The sequence below is a fragment of the Apus apus genome, chromosome Z (genome assembly GCF_020740795.1).
Source record: "Apus apus isolate bApuApu2 chromosome Z, bApuApu2.pri.cur, whole genome shotgun sequence".
Taxonomy (NCBI): Eukaryota; Metazoa; Chordata; class Aves; order Apodiformes; family Apodidae; genus Apus; species Apus apus.
In genome coordinates, this window is record NC_067312.1 from 13,511,239 (window position 1) to 13,530,131 (window position 18,893).

The window sequence follows — 18,893 nt, forward strand, 5'->3', positions numbered from 1 at the left end:
TGTGTACTTGATGAAATTGTAGGTAGGAAAAGACAAATTAAAATAATGGGGTTTATTTCATGGGCATCATAAAATCATAGCCCTTAAGATAATCCAGTTCTAAACCCCCTCCACCATGGGCAGGGACACCTTCCACTAGACCAGGTTGCTCAGACCCCCATCCATCCTGGCCTTGAACACTTCCAGGGATGGGACAACTGCAGCCTCCCTGGGCAACTTGTGCCAGTGTCTCACCACCCTCACTTTAAAGAATTTCTTCTTAATATCTAATCCAAATCCACCCTCTTTCAGTTTAACATAATTCCCTCTCATCCTCTCACTAGATGCGCTTGTAAAAAGCCCCTCCCCAGCTTTTCTGTAGCCCCTTCAGATACTGGAAGGATGCTGTAAGGTCTCCCTGAAGTCTGTTCTTCTCCAAGCTGAACAGCCCCAACAGCCTTATCCTGTCTTCATAGGAGAGGTGCTGCATTTTAGTGGTCCTCCTATGGACCCACTTCATCAGGTCCACATCCTTATTCTACAGAAGGCTCCAGAACCAGACACAGTGCTATCAGTGGGGTCTCATGAGAGCAGAGGGAGAGAATCACCTCCCTTGTACTGCTGGCCACACTTCTTTTGATGCAGCCCAGAAAGCCAAACATGTCCTGGGCTGCAGGCACACATCGCCAGCTTATGTTGAGCTTCTCATCAACCAACACCTTCAAGTTCTCCTCAGAGCTGCTTTCAGTGCATTCTGCACCCAACCCGTATTTGTCCGTGAGATTGCCCTGACCCATGTGTAGAACCTTACAATTAAAATAGTTTTAGTTGTAATTTCTACATTCAGGCACACTTTGTTTAAGGTAAATGAAGTTATAGCACAACTTCATTTTGTTGATGACACATCTTTCCAGCATTGTGTGTGTTCTCTCATGTGCAGGTATCAAGAACTGATTTCTTAGATTTATTGTAGAATTCAAAAAAACTTACCAGGACTGAAGTTTTTCAGGTCTGTCACAGCCTTGATGAAAGGTGAAGTTCTGCTTGTACAGATTTTTTTTTTCTCCAGAACTTTTTTACAGAAAACAGACCTAGCTTTTATAATAATACGTAATTTAATAGCAGATATAAATTATATAAATATTATTTTAGGCCTTAACCAAATATCTTACATGAGCTGGGATTTTTACTGTCTGTGTATTAGTAATACTTAGCTTATAGAGAACATGCATGGAAGCATTGAACACTATAAACACTCTTGTTTCAGACGCAGAATGATTTCATGGTGATCTGCAATGTTGCAAAAATCTTAGAGCTTGTTGTGCCACTGATGGAGCACCCAAGTGAGACCTTTCTTGCCACTATTGAGGAAGACCTCATGAAACTCATCATCAAATATGGCATGACAGTAAGTTTAAATTGCTACTCTTCATTTGATTCCATTTCATCTTGTGAGATACATGGCTTTTTAAAGTCTGTCTTCATTGTGAAGGTAACTTTTGAGCCATGAAAAATCAGTGTACTTGGTTAACTGGAGTTTGTAGGTATGGCTGCTAGATTTTAAGAAGTTTGAGCAGATTTTCAGATCAGTCTGTGAAATGAATGTTACATCTGTTAGATCGTTAGTTTTAGTTCAGCATAGTTTTTCCTATGTAACTTCATAACAATCTTAATTTTAACTTTTAAATGTGTATGTCCTTTGTTCTTTCTTGCTCCCTAGGTTGTTCAGCATTGTGTAAGCTGTCTTGGAGCTGTTGTGAACAAGGTTACCCAGAACTATAAATTTGTGTGGGCCTGTTTTAATAGATACTATGGTAAGTAAAACCCCAACATGTAGCTATCACTTTTCAGTTTTGGCTACAGGTCTTATTTTAGGGGTACATCAAAATTAAACACTGTGATAAAAACTTTTATCTTACTGTAGGTGCACTTTCGAAATTAAAAAGTCAACACCAAGAAGACCCCAATAGTACAATACTAACTGCCAATAAACCAGCACTCCTTAGATCACTTTTCACTGTTGGAGCACTGTGTCGGCATTTTGATTTTGATCAGGAAGATTTTAAGGGCAACAGTAAGGTAAAATAACTTGTATTTACTCTCCATGTCTTAGATAGTTGATTGAGTAATGCACTTTATTTCAAAGGCATATTATTCCTAGTACCTCAAAGATATATATTATTTCATAATGCATGTAATATATAGGCTGTGTTTCTCCTTTTATTTTTTATATGTATGCTTTTTATAACAGACTAAAAACATCAGTTGCAGCTTCAAATACCTATGTTTTGTTTTAATTTGTTCAGGTTAACATAAAGGATAAAGTACTTGAACTGCTGATGTATTTTACAAAGCATTCAGATGAAGAAGTACAGACAAAAGCAATTATTGGCCTTGGTAAGAAATTTTAATAGTTTTTTTTTTGTTCTGCCATAATAAAAATCCATGTGTATCATCAGGAATTCATGTATTTGTGTAGTGGCAGGGGAGCTTGCTTAAAATCAAAATTTACTGCGTGTTTTCTTTGAGAACTGGCTGTAGAAGAGCTGTCAGAGGTTTGCTAGTTGCATACTTCTGCAGCAGAATGGATGATTTTGACAGAGAATGCCTTTTTTAATGCATGAAGAAGTTTAGAAGTGCGGTAATTTCCAAAGTAACTAATATATGGGATTTTTTCTCCTTAGGCAAGTTTGTTTTAACACCAAATATTGCTTTTCATAGAATCACAGAATTTTTTGGGCTGGAAGCGACCTTTAAAGGTCATCTAGTTGAACCTCCCCTGCAGTGAGCAGGGACATCTTCAGGTAGATTTGGTAGCTCAGGGCCCTGCCCAACCTGACTCTCAGTGTTCCAGAGATGGAGCTTCTACCACCTCTCTGGGCAACCAGTTACAGTGTTTCACTGCCCTTGTAAAGATTGTCTCCCTTACATCTAGTCTGAATCCGTCCTCTTTTAGTTTCAAGGCATTAACCCTTGTCCTGTCACAAAAGGCATTACTAAAACATCTGTCCCCCTCTTTCTTAAAAGCCATCTTTAAGTATTGAAAGGCCACACTAAGTTCTCCCCTGAGCCTTTTCTTCTCCAGGCTGAACAACCCCAACTCTCTCAGCCTGTCTTTATAGGAGAGGTGCTCCAGCCCTCTCATCATCTTTCTGGCTCTCTCTGGACTTGCTTGAACGGGTCTTTGTCCTTTCCTGTGCTGAGAACTACAGAGCTGTACACAGTACTCCAGGTGGGGTCTCACCAGAACAGAGTTGCAGGGGAGAATCACCCCCCTCAACCTGCTGGTCACGCTGCTTTTGATGCAGCCCAAGACACAGTTGGCTTTCTGGGCTGTGAACACACATTGCTGCCTGATGTCCAGCTTTTCTTCCACCTCTACCCCGAAGGTCTCAATAGGGTTGCTCTTAATCCCTTCATCCCCCAGCCTGTATTGATACTGGTGGTTACAACACCACTTGTCCAAGATTAACCTCATGAAGTTCACATGGGCCCACTTCTTGAGCTTGTCCAGGTCCCTCTGAATGCCTTCCCATCCCTCAGGTGTGTCAACTGCACCACTGAGCTTGGCGTCATCTACAAATTTGCAGAGGGTGCACTCAATCCCGCTGTCCATGTCACTGATGAAGATATTAAACAGTGCTGGTCCTAATACGGAAAACTGAGTGACGCCTCTTGTCACTGATCTCCATCTAGACCATCTCCATCAGTTCGTGACAGTCACTCCATCGTAGGAGGCCAGTAGGTTGGTCAGGCAGAACTTGCCCTTGGTCAAGCTATGCTGGTGATCTCAAACCACCTCTCTGTCCTCTGTGTGCTTTAGCATAGCTTCTTGGAAGATCTGTTCTGTGATCTTCCCAGGCACAGAGGTATGGGGTGACAGGTCAGTAGTTCCCAGAGTCCTTTTTTCTACCCTTTGTGAAACTGGGTGCAATGTTTCCCTTATTCCAGTCTCCAGGGACTTCACCTGACTGCCAGGACTTTTCAGTCCACAAGAGATTGCTAAAGCATAACTAGAAAAAGTGCTGGAAAAGCTTTGATTGTTTTAAGTGTAGGAGCAGATGCAGGAGTTAAGTGAACTCTGGCAGTTTATTCCAGCTGAGGGGTGCTCTGTGAGATTTTGCAAGACATTAAGATAATGTTGCAGTCTAAGCTGTATTTCACTTGTAAGTAGATTCTTTACCTGAAGGCAGCAGTATGGTATTTCAGTGACTTGCAGTAGTACATGAACTGCTGTTGAGTGGTTTGTATCATGTTCAACCTCTGCTTAAGGACAAAATCTGTACACGTGATATAGTCCTTTTGGCAAATAGGTCTTAATTTCTGGAAGAGTTAGTTCATGGTTATGGCAGAGCCTAAAGAGAGTTGTCTCTGAGGCACATGAGCTTGCATCGAATTGTTTAAATGTGGACAAGAATTTTCCTCTCTATATTGCCGTTTAGGTCACTTTCTAGATATCCCACTGCAGTTGAGCCTAGTGAGGGCTCTGAGGATAAGGACCAGGACTGACCATTTTTTTACGTTCTATGAGAAATTACATTTCAAACAGCTGAGCAGGATTACTGGCTTTAGAGTTGCCTCTGTTGCAGGAGCAATAATACGGTTTTCTGGACTAGTTGGAGTTTTTCTAGACATTGCATCAAGGTGCACAATACTTACTGTAATCCAGTCCGATTTAATTATCCTCTGCAGAATATCACACATGGGACAGGGACTCTCTTCCTAACCATTGACATGATTGTTTTGCTCATTGATGTGGAAATGGTAAAAGTCACCAAAAATGTTCTTAATTATAGACTGAACTGTGATCACCTTGAGGGAAGGGGGGAAAAATGGGGGTGGCTGCCAGTAGACATTCTTCAGAATTTCTTTTTCTCTGCCTGTGAGCATGTCAGACTTCATTTTAATTAAACCTCAGACAGCTGTTTTCAGTGATATATTGATCACATCTAAGTACTGGTTCCTTTATTAGAGTAGCTATTGGATATAAGGAGATGTGGTAGGCGGTCCAAAGTTCCACCATACATGCAGGTAATAAAGTTGTCAAAGCCATTCAACATTTGTGTGCAGCAATAAGATGAAAAGGACCAGCAAGCTACTACAGATAATTAAGGCATCACATGAAGAGTGTGCCATTCCTGTCAGTATTATTAATCTTGTTTCAGTAGGGACACCCAGTGATCTTGGGATGTGTCACTGCTGTTGAGAGATTAAGCTTAACCATAAGCTTCATGGTTATGACTGTGCTTGTCTTTCAGATGTGTACTTGCAAGGCAGGTTTAAGATGCAAAATTTTGTTAGCAAATTTAGCTAAACCTTAAGTAATGTGCTCAGCAAAGTTCAGTGCTTAAGACTCTTAGCAGAGTGAAAACAAAGGTACGAAGGTAAATGGTGGGGAATCAGTCCTGAGGTGTGAAGTCAGTCCTTAAAAGAATACAGCAGGTGCCTTTTTTCATTTCCTACGACAAGTTCTTACACCACGTAAGATTTCTTCCCCACTTAAAGAGGAGGGAAGAACAGGAGTTTCCCCAAGAATGCAGTTGTTTTAGACTTGTTTAAATGGGTGAAGGAAAAAAAGTGTTCTGGGCTGTTACACACATGACTTTCATTTTTTAAATGAACCTTAAGAAATGGGTTGGACTTGCTTAGAGGTGATCAAGTTGAAAATATCAATATATGCCTATATAGCGTGCACAATTACACCAGATACTCCAAAGACCACCACCATTCCTTTATCTCCTCTTTCCCCTCCACCTCATCTGCTTTTTTCTGCTTCTTGTTTTGAAATTGGAAAGAGATCTTAAACACACTGAGGTCTGGCCCTGGAGTAAGTCTTTATCTACATTGTCTTTTCTCTGTGAGTATTTTAAAAACTAGATTCAGTCTTCCCTTTGTTACATCTATTTTTGTAGATTATTTTTGTATAACTTTATTTCCTTTCATTTTTCCCCCCCAATTTTTCTTTTATGGCTCATGCTTTTTCTTCATCCAGAATCTTAGTTTCCTTGGTCATAAAAAATACATTTAATGTTTGTTTTTCTTGAACAGTCTTTAAAAAACTAAATAGTTAAATGCAATTTAACCTATTACTGGTTTTTATGATACTTTACAAGAGTTTGCCAACAGCACTTCTAAATCTGCATATGTGATCTAAAATGGTATATACTGCCACTAACAAAGAAAAGTTTTTATGAAATATAGACTAAAGGACAACCAGTTCCTTGACAAGGGTAAGGCTGCAGCTTAAAAACAGTTCTGTAGTGTCTGTCATCTGACAGATGTAGACTTGGGAATGCTTCAGATACTTTTCAAGAAAAGTCCTTAATAGGTATATGAATAATGACAGAAAGAGGTATAAATTCTTCTGTGTTTAGTTTGTTGGCTTTTTTTCTTCTAAGTTTTTAAATGCTTTTTATATTAATCAGTTTCTACATTTCTGCTCTGCCTCCATATGAGCAACTTTTCAGTTTCAGCAGAATGTTTTCTCCTGATGTATTAGAAAAACAATGTGTGATTTTCAGTAATGTTCCTCCCTTGTTCTTGTGAGAGCTCCTAGTCAGTCAGATGCAGGCCACTTCGCTCGACATGCTTCCAGACCTGTATCCATTCCTAGTGCAGCTGCCCTGGGTCAACCACCCATCTTTATCTGTCAAACAGAGTCGTAGTTAATAGAACTGTCATGGCTAACAGAATTCCCTGTAAGCTCTGGGTGGTGTCCATATAGAAGAGAAATACTATTTAGACTAGAAAAAAAAAAAAATCTAGATTGCAATAATGTTAAATATGTCCTTTTTTTCCCCCACCGTTAGGATTTGCATTCATACAACACCCAAGTTTAATGTTTGAGCAGGAAGTGAAGACTCTGTACAACAGCATTCTTTCAGATAAGAACTGTTCAGTAAACCTAAAAATCCAGGTGTTAAAAAACCTCCAGACCTACTTGCAAGAGGAGGATACACGTATGCAGCAAGCAGACAGAGACTGTAAGTGTGGAGTTCTGTGCACGCAAAACCTGGCTTTTTTGCATACAGTTACCCTATGGGTGAACTGTGTCACTTATGATTGTTATCAGATCAGTAATGCTGTACTCAAAGTATTTAAAAATAATTTTCAGAAGTTCATAATGTGTGTAGGGATATACATGTGATAGGTGTATTATTTCATTTCACCATGTATAAATCCTGGAAGCAATCCAGAATGCATAGTCACTGTAATGAGGGTAGTAATACTTTTTGTCAAAATCTCCACTAATGTTAATTTGCAGACAGAAAATAATAAAACATAATTATTTTTTTTATTTAAAAAAAAAAAAACTTTAATTAAATTCAACTTGTAATTTCAGTCATAGCCTTAGTTTTTTTATGTACATGTACCATGAAACTGCTGTATGTTTCATGAGATCATAAACACATTTGAAGACAGCTGGAATGTATCTGTGTTGTAAAGCTTGAAAATGAGTATGCATGAAGTAATGGCAAAGCAAATGGTTATACTGTGCTGAGTGAGCTATTGGTTTTGTCCTTTTTGCAGGGAAAAAAGTAGCAAAACAGGAAGACCTGAAAGAAATGGGTGATATTTCCTCAGGGATGAGTAGTTCCATCATGCAGCTGTATCTCAAACAGGTCCTTGAGGCTTTCTTTCATACCCAGTCCAGTGTGCGCCACTTTGCTCTAAATGTCATCGCACTGACGTTAAACCAGGGTCTCATCCATCCTGTTCAGGTAGGTAGGCTTTTATGATGGGTGTTTTTCTCATTTAGGTTTTCAGATGTTTTATCACGTGCTACATAAATTTCCAGTTTTTGTCTTCCAGCAATACTACAGTAATTTCTCACTGTAGCGAAGGGCCGTTAATAGAAAGGTTATTTTGAAATCTGTTCTGTGTTCTTTAGCCAGTGAGATTCCAAATGCTGTATTTTCTGGCTGTGGATCAAGATGTAAAAGCTCAGCCAGTGCCTATAAAGCATGTACAAATGTGCATTACTTCATTTACAAATTTCAGGTTTATGCCAAGTTATTGTCTTCATTTGATTTTTTTATCCTGGAAAAAGTGTCAGCTTGCCTCTACCTCAATCCCCATGTCCTCCAAACTCCATGGAATGTCACAGTTACTGTTAGAATTTCTGTCATAATTGCCATTATTCTTTGCTTACATAATATTTTTGTAATTATTTTTCATACTGCAAACATTGTGCTTTTTCATTCCGAAGTCATGGGTTCTGGGTTTCTTTAAATGATGTTCTTTGTAGTGTAAATTGACTTCAGAGTTTGAGAGAAAGGGAAATACTACTTGAAACTTCACATGACTATCATTTATAACGCTGGTGTCTCATGAATTTTGAACTATTTGCTTGCAAAGAGTAGTCAGGTAGTAAGCTGTGTAGTAGAAGAACAAAGACTGAGAAAGAGGAGGTGCAATGACTCTGAATAATCATTTCATTTGTTTTTCAAGTGTGTGCCATACTTAATTGCTATGGGCACAGATCCAGAGCCTTCTATGCGAAATAAAGCTGACCAACAGCTGGTGGAAATAGACAAAAAATATGCTGGGTTCATTCACGTAAGTAATTCTAATTTAACATTTTACAAAATACTGTTGTTCTTTAGCGGCTTAACACCTGAGTATGCATGAGCTGCAGAAAAAGAATAGAAAGTAACAAAGAACTACTGTAAGCAGCTGTAAGATTATCTCAACTCTTTCCCCTGTTTGGAGATTGTCTTAGAAAGGATGTAATAATTTGAAGCATCTCTTCGAGTATCAAATTTCCTTTAATTTATAATTCAAAGTAGTATATTCCTCACTGAATAGTTCTTGAGAGCATTTATTTGGTAAGAGGTAAGGACAGGTAGGTGTCATCATGTTTGGCAATTATTTTCCTGTATCAGTGCATTAGGGATGAGAACACCCTGTAAAAAGCTCTAACAGTTCTTAATTTATATGTATTATAACATTAAGGCATCAAGGGCTAAGTGAGAACTTGTGGAGTTGTGGCTCAGTGCAAATAATTCTGCTTGAGATCTGTAATTGAGCTGAAGCATCACCTCCTTGTTTCAGAGAGCCCAGGTCAAGGCTCAGTTTGTGTGTTGGGTTGTGGGACTCCTGTATCTGCTTGTATTCCCCTGGGATTGCAGCCCAGCAGTATTGCTGGCACCTAAGCAGATACCTGATCCAATACGTGAAGTCTAGTAGCTCCTACATAGCAAATTTTTTCTGCTGTTTGAGACAATATATGGATGCAGAGACAGCTTTGCTGAACAGCAGCAGAGGTGGCATGAGGACAGTTAGATATAGAGCCTAAATAAAGATTCATTTTGTTCTGAAACTAGAGCAGGAGCCTTAAAGTAAGTAAAATCAGCTGAAAATTACAGGCACCCCCCATTTTGTTTTTATTAGTCTTGTTGTGCTAATATGGACTCAGTTGTTGGTTTTGCTACGAGTGACATTGAGCATACACATTTGGTAAAGTATTCTATTGTTGTATGAAAACTCTGCAGTATTCTTGAAAATTGTTTAAATGGGAATACCTGGCTGTAGTAGGCAAAAGGATGAGCTGCATGTTTCTAACAGAATTTACAGTGAATGCAGTTCACTAGACACTTTGATCTCTGCTACAAGTTCTGTTGAAATCTACTTGCCAACTCAGAAAGTAGCCTCAGTGCGTGTTTTAAAGTTAAACTTCAGATGAGCATCACTTAAAAGGAGCAGGCTCTGCTGCTTTGAAAGCAGAGGCTTAAATAAAAACAAGTACATTTCCATTTCAGATGAAAGCAGTAGCTGGTATGAAGATGTCGTACCAGGTACAACAAGCGATTAATACCTGCCCAAAAGATCCTGTAAGAGGCTTTAGACACGATGAATCATCCAGTGCGTTGTGTTCACACCTCTACTCTATGATCCGAGGGAACCGTCAGCACCGACGAGCGTTTCTAATTTCTTTACTCAACCTCTTTGATGATACTGCAGTAAGCATCACATTTCCTTCACTTGAAGAGAAATCAAATTATGTTGCCAGCTTGAATTTTCATTTTACCATGTATCTGTATGACATAATTATTGAAAGCTTGATTTCCCTAATGTACTTTGTTTTGCTTAGTAATATTAAGATATTTACCAGTATAATAGAACGCATTTGTTACTTTTCCATCATTCTGTACCTTTCTATAGCCAGTTTGGACTGATCAGAAATAATGTATATTCAGGTATGACTAAATTTTCCATATATACATGTGGGGGGAGATACATAGAATAAAATTTGTAATTATATTTTTGCTCTAGACTGTTAGGAACACAGGGTGATTGTCTAAATCTAAGATATTTTATGTGTATTCATGTGTTACTTTTTTTTTTTTTTTTTTTTTTACAATTCCAGAAGACGGAGGTGAATATGCTCTTGTACATAGCAGACAATCTAGCCTGTTTTCCTTATCAAACGCAGGAAGAGCCACTGTTCATAATGCATCATATAGACATTACACTATCAGTTTCTGGTAGCAACCTACTGCAGTCATTTAAAGAGGTATGTCCATTTATGTTTTAGTGTATTTGTTATGGTGGCGACATCAGATTCTGTGTAATTTGGTTGATTTCTCAGTGAATATAGCACCATTATTATGATAGGGACCAGCAGCATTACTTCGTAATCAGTAGTTAAAAACAAGCAATCCTCTCTGTTCTGGTCTGCATATTTTTTTAGAAACTTGCATTATGTTACTTATTCTAATTTTGGAATTTACGTTAAATTCTCTGTCTTGCAGTCAATGGTGAAAGACAAAAAAAAGGAAAGAAAACCTTCATCAGATGAGGAGACTGAGAGTGACAGTAACACTGGTAGTGAGAGTGAAAGTGAGGAGGAAGCTTCTAAGCCTCGGAGGCTACGGAAAAGAGCAGACTCTGATTCAGATTCTGATGAAGAAAATGATATAAATGCTGTAATGAAATGTTTACCAGAAAATTCAGCTCCTTTAATTGAATTTGCAAATGTCTCCCAAGGCATACTATTACTTCTGATGCTGAAACAGCATTTAAAGAACCTCTGTGGATTCTCTGATAGGTAAGGATGCTTAGATAATAGGCCATCTTGTTTCCTAATGAGTTCCTTGTAAGGATTAAGTTTGCAACTTTTTTTTTTTTTAAGTTGATTGTAACTAATTGTTTTAGCAATAGATTTGTGTAAGAGAAAAAACAGAACCTTTGGCTTAGAAACAGCAATCATTCAGTTTCTTACCAGAATGTTTATTGTATGTGGAATTATTAAAATATATCTACTTACAAAGAAGATTTTAAAAGCTTTTCCTTGGCATTACTTAGGACTTCACTTAAAAGATCTTCCCTTTTTTTATTCTTTAAACAGTAAAATTCAGAAATACTCTCCATCTGAGTCTGCAAAAGTTTATGATAAAGCGATAAACAGGAAGACAGGAGTGCACTTCCATCCAAAGCAAACTCTGGATTTTCTGCGGAGTGATATGGCTAATTCCAAGATGACTGAAGAAGTAAAGAGGAGTATAGTAAAACAGTACTTAGATGTAAGTAAAGTTGCTTTGCAAAAAAACTGAAATCCTTTCAAACGAGGTAACAGAGCATAAATTTCAAAGTAGATGCAGATGTATTGGGTGAACATGCCCCATGTTAAGTTCCTGGTAATCTTATGTGGTCTGTGGGTAACTCACTGCTTCCTTTCAGGATGCTGCACAGGACTGACTACCCTTCAAAGACTTGTAGTATGTTTAAGCTCAAGGAAAGTTAATTTCAGCTAAAGAATATTGATCTTTATGGAGTATTTTTAATTTCTGGGATGCATCTTGTATACCTCTCCCATATGACTTGTTTGCTTTGTCCCTGACTGTTTCCATCATAGGAACAGAGACTAGATCTAGCGTGTTCACCCTCAGCCCCGCTCCTCAAACACCAGTTAGAGAGAACTCGAGATGTTGTAAGCACAGAATGAAAGCTTTTACGTACCTACTAAAAGAAGAGAGGAAAGCAAAACAGCATAAGCTGTTCAAGTTCAGAGTTGTCTGCCATTTGTTTTACCCCGTTTCTTTACCTTACCATTTGTTTTTTGTCTAATGCAGTCTGAAATAATTGTCTTACTTCAAAAGTTTCAGTGTGGACTAACCTGTCTTTTTTAATAGTTCAAGCTCCTTATGGAACACTTGGATCCTGATGAAGAGGAAGAAGATGGAGAGGTGTCAGCTAGCACAAATGCTCGGAACAAAGCAATTACCTCGCTGCTGGGAGGAGGCAGCCCTAAAAACAATGCAGCTGAGACAGAGGACGATGAAAGTGATGGGGAGGATAGAGGAGGAGGCACTTCAGGGGTGAGGCGGAGGAGGAGTCAACGTATTTCGCAGCGTATTACGTAAAATGATTTTTATGTGCTTATAAATGTCAGTCTATTATATTAAATGTACACCAAGTAATGTAATCCACATGAAAAGAAAGCATTTTGTAGATAGAGATTCTCTACTTAACCGTTTATACAACTTTTGTAGAAAGTTTAACAAAAAAGACAATAAAAAAAAAACCAAACTAGAAAATGAGATTTATCCCGTATAAAAAGTTATTAATTTTCCTTTGGAATGTACTGTGTGTTATCCTTTTTATTGTTGCCAAGTTTTTATGTAGCTTTATGATTCATGTGTATATATAATTTTATATATCAATAAGAGATAAAGACACGGGTACAAATTAAGAGTATGTGGTTTTACAAGGATATGTTAACCCCTTGGCGCTGGCGGTCGCGGTGCGTCTCATTGCCGGCAATGGAATGTGTGCCGGGAAATCCCAACTCCCGGCGTCAAGGGATTAAAAGCAATAAAAGCAATAATTTCACTAAAGTTCTTTTGTGTAACACTTGGTCTTTTTTCCCCCCAATGTTTTAGTCATTGAGAAGGTCAAAACGAAATTCAGACTCTACGGAGTTGGCAGCACAGATGAATGAAAGTGTTGATGTCATGGATGTCATCGCTATTTGCTGTCCAAAGTACAAAGACCGACCACAAATTGCAAGAGTAGTACAGAAAACCAGCAATGGCTTCAGTGTTCAGTGGATGGCAGGCTCCTACAGTGGCTCCTGGACTGAGGCTAAGCGCCGTGATGGCCGCAAACTGGTGCCTTGGGTAGACACTATTAAAGAGTCAGACATTATTTACAAAAAAATTGCTCTAACGAGTGCTAATAAGCTGACTAATAAAGTTGTGCAGACTTTACGATCGCTGTATGCCGCCAAGGATGGAACTTCCAGCTAATGAATTTGTACATGCAGCCAAATTTACAGGAATTGAAATAACAGAAAAACTTGAAATATCAACTTTCTGGCAAAAAAAAAAAAAACCAAACAAACAAAAAAACAAACAAACAAAAAAAATCAGTTAAATGAAGAGTAAGAATGGAACCTGGGACGCGGGAAAAAAGGAGGAAATGTTTGGTAAACATTTTTGTGGGAGCTTCCTTCGCTGTTGTGCAGCAGAAACTTCTCAGTTCGTTTTTACTCCCACTGTATTATAGTTTAACAAAAAATTGTTTATATCTTGAAAAAAAACTTTCTGTTTAAAAAAAAATAAACAAGTGAATGTTGGAAATTAGTCTGTTAATGTTCTTAATAAAGTGTTCTTGGAGTTTAACCTAGCAGCGGATGGCTTTCTTTAGCTTAGCCCAGTTTCCAGGGAAGCGTTGTTTTTTCCAGGCTGTAAAGTGGCAGAATGTCCTGGATATATAATTTATTCTGTTGAAGAAAAAAAAAAAAAAAAAAAGAGAAAGAAAAAAAAAAAGCAAAAAAAAAAGCATGCAGTATCTATGACCTATCTGCAGGAGGAGTTTTTGTAAATGTAGATTTTGATGTATTAGGTCACCCTGAAATAATACAAGAAAAGGGATCCCCAGCAAATCTGGTGGAACAAATACTGCAATAAATTTTTTTACTTCTCTTTGTTACTTGTCTGTTTCCATTTGAATTTCTTATTGTAAAGATTTGTTTAAATCCATTTATATTATTTTGCAGTCTTTTATGTAAAATTTACTATAACAGTGGTTTTCAAAACAAGACATAAAATATTGTTTATACAGTTTGTATAGGCTGACTTCTGAATAATTGGTATCTTTTTATTTTTATCCCTTAAAGGGTGTAAACACAAGTTAACTCCAGGGTTTTATTGTATCCTGCAATATTTAGTATTAACTATATGATTTAGCACTGTGCCAAACACATTTTCAAGAGTACATTTTGATATAAAAAGAAACTATAGTTTATTCCTTGTATGCTTCAATTTCTTTCTCATGCTGTCCAAGTGTTACCTTACGGTAGTTTAAATCTGGGGAGAGCTGAATGGCTATTCTGCTTGGGCCAGCTGGCCATGTGTGCATCTCTCTGGGTTAGAACAGAGAGGTTTGTGTCAAGAGGAGGTAGTTGTCAGTATCTGAGGAGTGAGTGCGTATGAGTCTGGGTAATTACACTACATTCCTTCACTAAAGAATTTTTAAAACAAATGTTTGTATATTAGCCTATTTTTTTTACTAATTGAAGGTGTTTCCACATTTTGTAAATTGAAGAAAGATGCTGTTGAAAGCTTCTGGAAGCATTTTCTTCAGCTGCGTTGACACAGCCTGGCACGAGCAGTTCATCTTCCCAGAGAGTGAGAATGGATGTTTGCAAGCAGGGGGAAAAAAAAAAAAAAAAAATCCACCAAAAACTAAAAACAACTAAACTTTTTAGGGGATTATTAAACCCTGCTGTGTTTTCAAATGTATTTATCTAAAACTAGTGTTCTTCAATCAGTAAATCTTTGTTTCTTTTCTTTTAAAAATTTAATTTGTTAGGAGGCTGCTTTTATTAAAATAGCTTGCAGAATTCTGAAATGTTACTTGGTTTGTGAGGAATAGTAACAGCATTCCAAACTATTCTCCTGTACTACTAAAACATGAAACACATGATTGTTAACTCCTCAGAATGTAGTTAGTAATTGTTCATATGGGAAATGCCTTTTTGTTGTTTCATCACTGGAATTTTTCTGAGCAGAAATATTTTAGCACCTGTTTTGTTGTCACTGTTAATGGTGTTTTCTTTGCTGCACAGAGGGCCACCTCTTGGGCTAAGACAGATGTTGTGACAGTAGGGAGGGGCAGAAAAAGCAGAAGTCATTCCTCTGCTGCTCTGGAAGCACGACATTTCTGTGGCAAGCAACAAAATAATACATTTCTCAGGGCCAGGAGCAGCTTTTGTAGTGGCAAATTCATGCTTTGAGAATAGAGGGGTTGTTTGACATGTCACATGTTGCTAGGAAACTCCCAAATGATAAAATTGAAGAATTTCATACAGATGCTGTTGAAAATGAAGTTGTCTGTTAGCTGTTTCTCATGCTATTTATATTAAAGCATCCTATTTTTAGTAAGTAATACAAATATTTCCTTGTTGATAAAAGTTGTGTCCTGGTCATGTGGCTTTCCCAAAAGCAAATAAGGTTTTTTATTTTTATTTGTTTGGTATTTATTAAATAATCAGAAAAAATATATAATTAAACAATAGAAACATTAAGTCTGCAGTTGTCTTAGTTGAGAGGACGTGGACCATCACTATGTTGTGCAAGATGCCACAGGGCACACACCCTGGCGAGAACCTGTTGGCTATAATATACACTTACTAAGTTAATTATTGAATGAATTGAATAAGGTTCTCACTAGTTAAGAGCTGAATTTTCCCCTTCTGTGCCACCCAGAGTAATACCCGGGTGAGAGAGGTGGTAGTGTTAATTTTTGGGAGAGGAATTCCCCTCGGGTGTGTGTAGGACTGATGGTTTGCAGGGGTCAGAAGCAGGAAGCCCGAGGCTGCAGCTGCAGAAGGCACAGTGCTCAGCCACCGAGCAGCTGTCACAGTGTCACCAGCATGAACCACATCACTGGCAGCAGCACATACCCAGATGAAACTTTTTCTACTCTATTTTTTTTTTTAAAGGTGTTTTCATTGTTTCCTTGTTTTTTTTTAAAGTGCTGCCCTGCAGTCATTGATACAGTGACAGAATTTTACTCCTCTGTGTTGACATAGCTCTGTAGTATTTTTTCACTGCATGTGTAGATTTTTACATACATAACTGTAACAATCACAGATATTTTTTTTTGTTATTCTTACTGGTTTTTCCTTCTGAGTACAGGTTCTGTACATTAAAGCTTGTTGCAGCAGCTTATGTAACAAAGGGGTATTGACAAGCTTTTTAGAATTAACACTAGCCATATTGTACTTTAAGAAAACACAGACGCTTCCACAATCTAAATAAGAATGAAATTATTATTTTTAATCTTCCACTTCAGTACTGTAAATTTGCAGAGTAATTATTATTTTCAATATCTGCAGCTTTAAAGATCACACTAGTTTTTGACAAATCTTTAACTATAAAAAATTATTTTTTTAAATTATTCAGTAATTCCCTTTTGTATTTGTTTGAGGTTCTTTATTGCTTATATTAACAACTCTAAAGTAGGCATGGGCAATATGCAGTGTAAGTATTTTAGTGAGGTGTGACTGTTAAAAAAGCAATTTAAAATGTTAAAATTTGAGTCAAACTTCAGCCTTTGTTTGGCTACTTTGCTGTCATTAGTGAGCATATTGTCACTGTGGAATATTTAGGTTGTGCTGATCATAAGCTCTAACATGAAATACCTTGTAGCACTGAAATAGTTCTTAAAATGTGTTTGTGGCTCATGACAAAAAGTTTTAATGGAGTCTGACTCACCTAGTGCTAATTACACAGCAGCACCTTCTGCCTTGGTGCAGGAGCTCGTCATTGTTCCGGGGTGATGGATCAAGTTCAGCCCATCCTTACTGTGAATTGACACGTTTCAGCACCGGTCCCCCGGCTGAAACCAGTGGAGCTGAACTCAAACACCTGAGGCTTTAGTTGTGTGCCTGACACCCCAGAAGCCTCAGCCCCTAGAAACAGTGAGATCCCCTGGCACAGGTCCTGCAGATCCTCGTGTGCTGCCGCTTGCCCACGAGCCACGCCGCACTCCTACGTTCCTGTATCCCTCAGAGAATCTGTCCTCTTGACGTGCTGAGTTGTAATGGGCAAGTTCTTGCTGTAAGTGATGAGGTTTTAGATCTCATGGTTCCTTGACTAAATATTAAAGTGATTGTTATATACAAATGAATTCATCGTATTTTCATATTTCATTTATTTAAAATAAATGTTTCAAGAGTTCAGTTTGGGCCCTTCCAAAAGGAAACTTGCAAGTTGTTATCTTAGAATACTATCCTAGAATACACATAGACTTCACTTTCTCACGATGCTCACAATGCTCAAATTATGCCTAGGACACCTGTTGAGGTATCCAGGGAATCAAATTTTGGATTATTCTGAGAGAATTCCAACCAGTCTGTGTTCAAGCCATCGGCCGTAACTCATTTCTAACTGATTCCAATGCTGTTTCCCAGCTGGTTTTGGATTTCCCTGTATTAGGAAGGGATAGTTCCCATTGGCATGCATGCATACACTGCTGGCAGCTACCCAAGTCAGCAAGTGTTCCCTCCAAACATCCTCCTGAAATCAAAAACCCTCCTGAGGGTTGGTTGGTCTAGGAGACATGGAGGGTGTGGGAGGGCAGAGCTGTGCTGGCTCCAGCGGGTGGTTTTGCAGGTGTGTGTGTCACAACCCTCTGTCAAGGGGTGTCAAAACGACATTAACTGCCCCAGTCACAGGTGGTGACAGCGTGGCAAGGATTTCTCCTTGTGTCAGTGTCTATGGAATTTTGGTTTGGCTTCAAAAGAACTTTTCTCCATTGCTGTACTTAGTGCAGCTCTGTTGAAAGGCTCATGATTCTGTTTGGTAAACAAGAATTCTGCATCCCAAACGCTAGAAGAGTGATTCAGCTGACTTCCACATCCTCAGGGGATTGATTATTAAGCAGGTCACTAACTCTGCGTTCTTCCCCACTGTCCTTGGGAAGCTGTAGTTACAAGAACTTAACATCGTTGCACGGGGCATCTCAGCTGCGAGCTCTGGCTGTAAACCTCACTCCCACATCACCATTTCTGTTCAATCAGCTCATTTTCAATGCACTTACCCCTTCGCCTTCTCCCACAGTAGCTTCTGGCTTTGTTTTACCTGTCTCTTACTTGCTTTTCTCCTTCCACCCATAGAGGGCTACAGAAGTTTGTTGGAAACAGCTCAAGTCTTGTCTGTACGTTCATTTATTTTTGAGAGACAAGAGATTTGTCTGCTTCTCATTTTGATTTGACAAGCACAGACCGAAGACTTGCAGTTCCTTTGGGCAACAGCCTTCTTTGTCTTTAAATTCACGTTTAGTTCTCCTCTTAAGGTTTATGCTTGTACAGAAATTACACAGAACCTGACCTGCACTTCAATCCCTGTAAGAAATACAGGAGGAGAAATGCAATGGGTCTGTGCTTCCTGCTTAGACTGAATGTGCTTTGTGAGCACAGGCAAGTGAAGTGTAATGATTCCTTGAGAAAAATCCATTATTTTGAGATTCATGAGAGCTTTTTTTATTTTGAGCAATCCCCTGTGGATATGGATTTTCAAATTCAAGTTCAGCCTTAAACACCTCCTTTCTGATGCACCGTTGCAGTTCTGAATGGTCCTGCTTCATCTCCACAAGCAAAGCTGCAGGTCAGATTCATGTACTGCCAAGTTCTGTGCTTTGGATCACTGCTCATCATCTCTTGTTACTTGCTGTCCAAAAGACTGGTTGGGAAAAACAAAACAAAACAAAAACCAACAACAACAAAAAAACACCACTACAATGCACACAGTGGCATTTTCAAAAGAAAAAAAGAATACAACAGCTGTTACACATTGTGTAAAATTCTCCATCCTAACCAGGTCAGAACACAGACTTTTAACAGATTATTTTGGAACTCAGCTTGTCAAAGTCAGCAAACTTGTGTCAAGGTATCAGGAGTTTCT

General features: G+C 38.4%; 1 protein-coding gene across 5 annotated transcripts in view; it reads left to right on the top strand.

Moving 5' to 3' along the window:
• NIPBL (NIPBL cohesin loading factor) overlaps positions 1-13,914 on the top strand; it is a 151,495-nt gene extending 137,581 nt beyond the window's left edge. For 4 of the 5 annotated variants that reach the window (XM_051642398.1, XM_051642402.1, XM_051642400.1 and 1 more), the window contains 13 exons: positions 1,247-1,387; positions 1,700-1,793; positions 1,904-2,058; positions 2,286-2,376; positions 6,789-6,962; positions 7,510-7,700; positions 8,431-8,538; positions 9,741-9,941; positions 10,349-10,495; positions 10,734-11,029; positions 11,330-11,504; positions 12,114-12,299; positions 12,864-13,914. In XM_051642398.1, the coding sequence (XP_051498358.1) occupies positions 1,247-1,387; positions 1,700-1,793; positions 1,904-2,058; positions 2,286-2,376; positions 6,789-6,962; positions 7,510-7,700; positions 8,431-8,538; positions 9,741-9,941; positions 10,349-10,495; positions 10,734-11,029; positions 11,330-11,504; positions 12,114-12,299; positions 12,864-13,229 (2,325 nt within the window). In that variant the 3' untranslated portion in view covers positions 13,230-13,914. Of the gene's footprint in view, positions 1-1,246; positions 1,388-1,699; positions 1,794-1,903; positions 2,059-2,285; positions 2,377-6,788; positions 6,963-7,509; positions 7,701-8,430; positions 8,539-9,740; positions 9,942-10,348; positions 10,496-10,733; positions 11,030-11,329; positions 11,505-12,113; positions 12,341-12,863 lie in introns of all 5 variants that reach the window. The other variant, XM_051642399.1, reaches the window with a different exon arrangement.
• Positions 13,915-18,893: the final 4,979 nt, after the last annotated feature.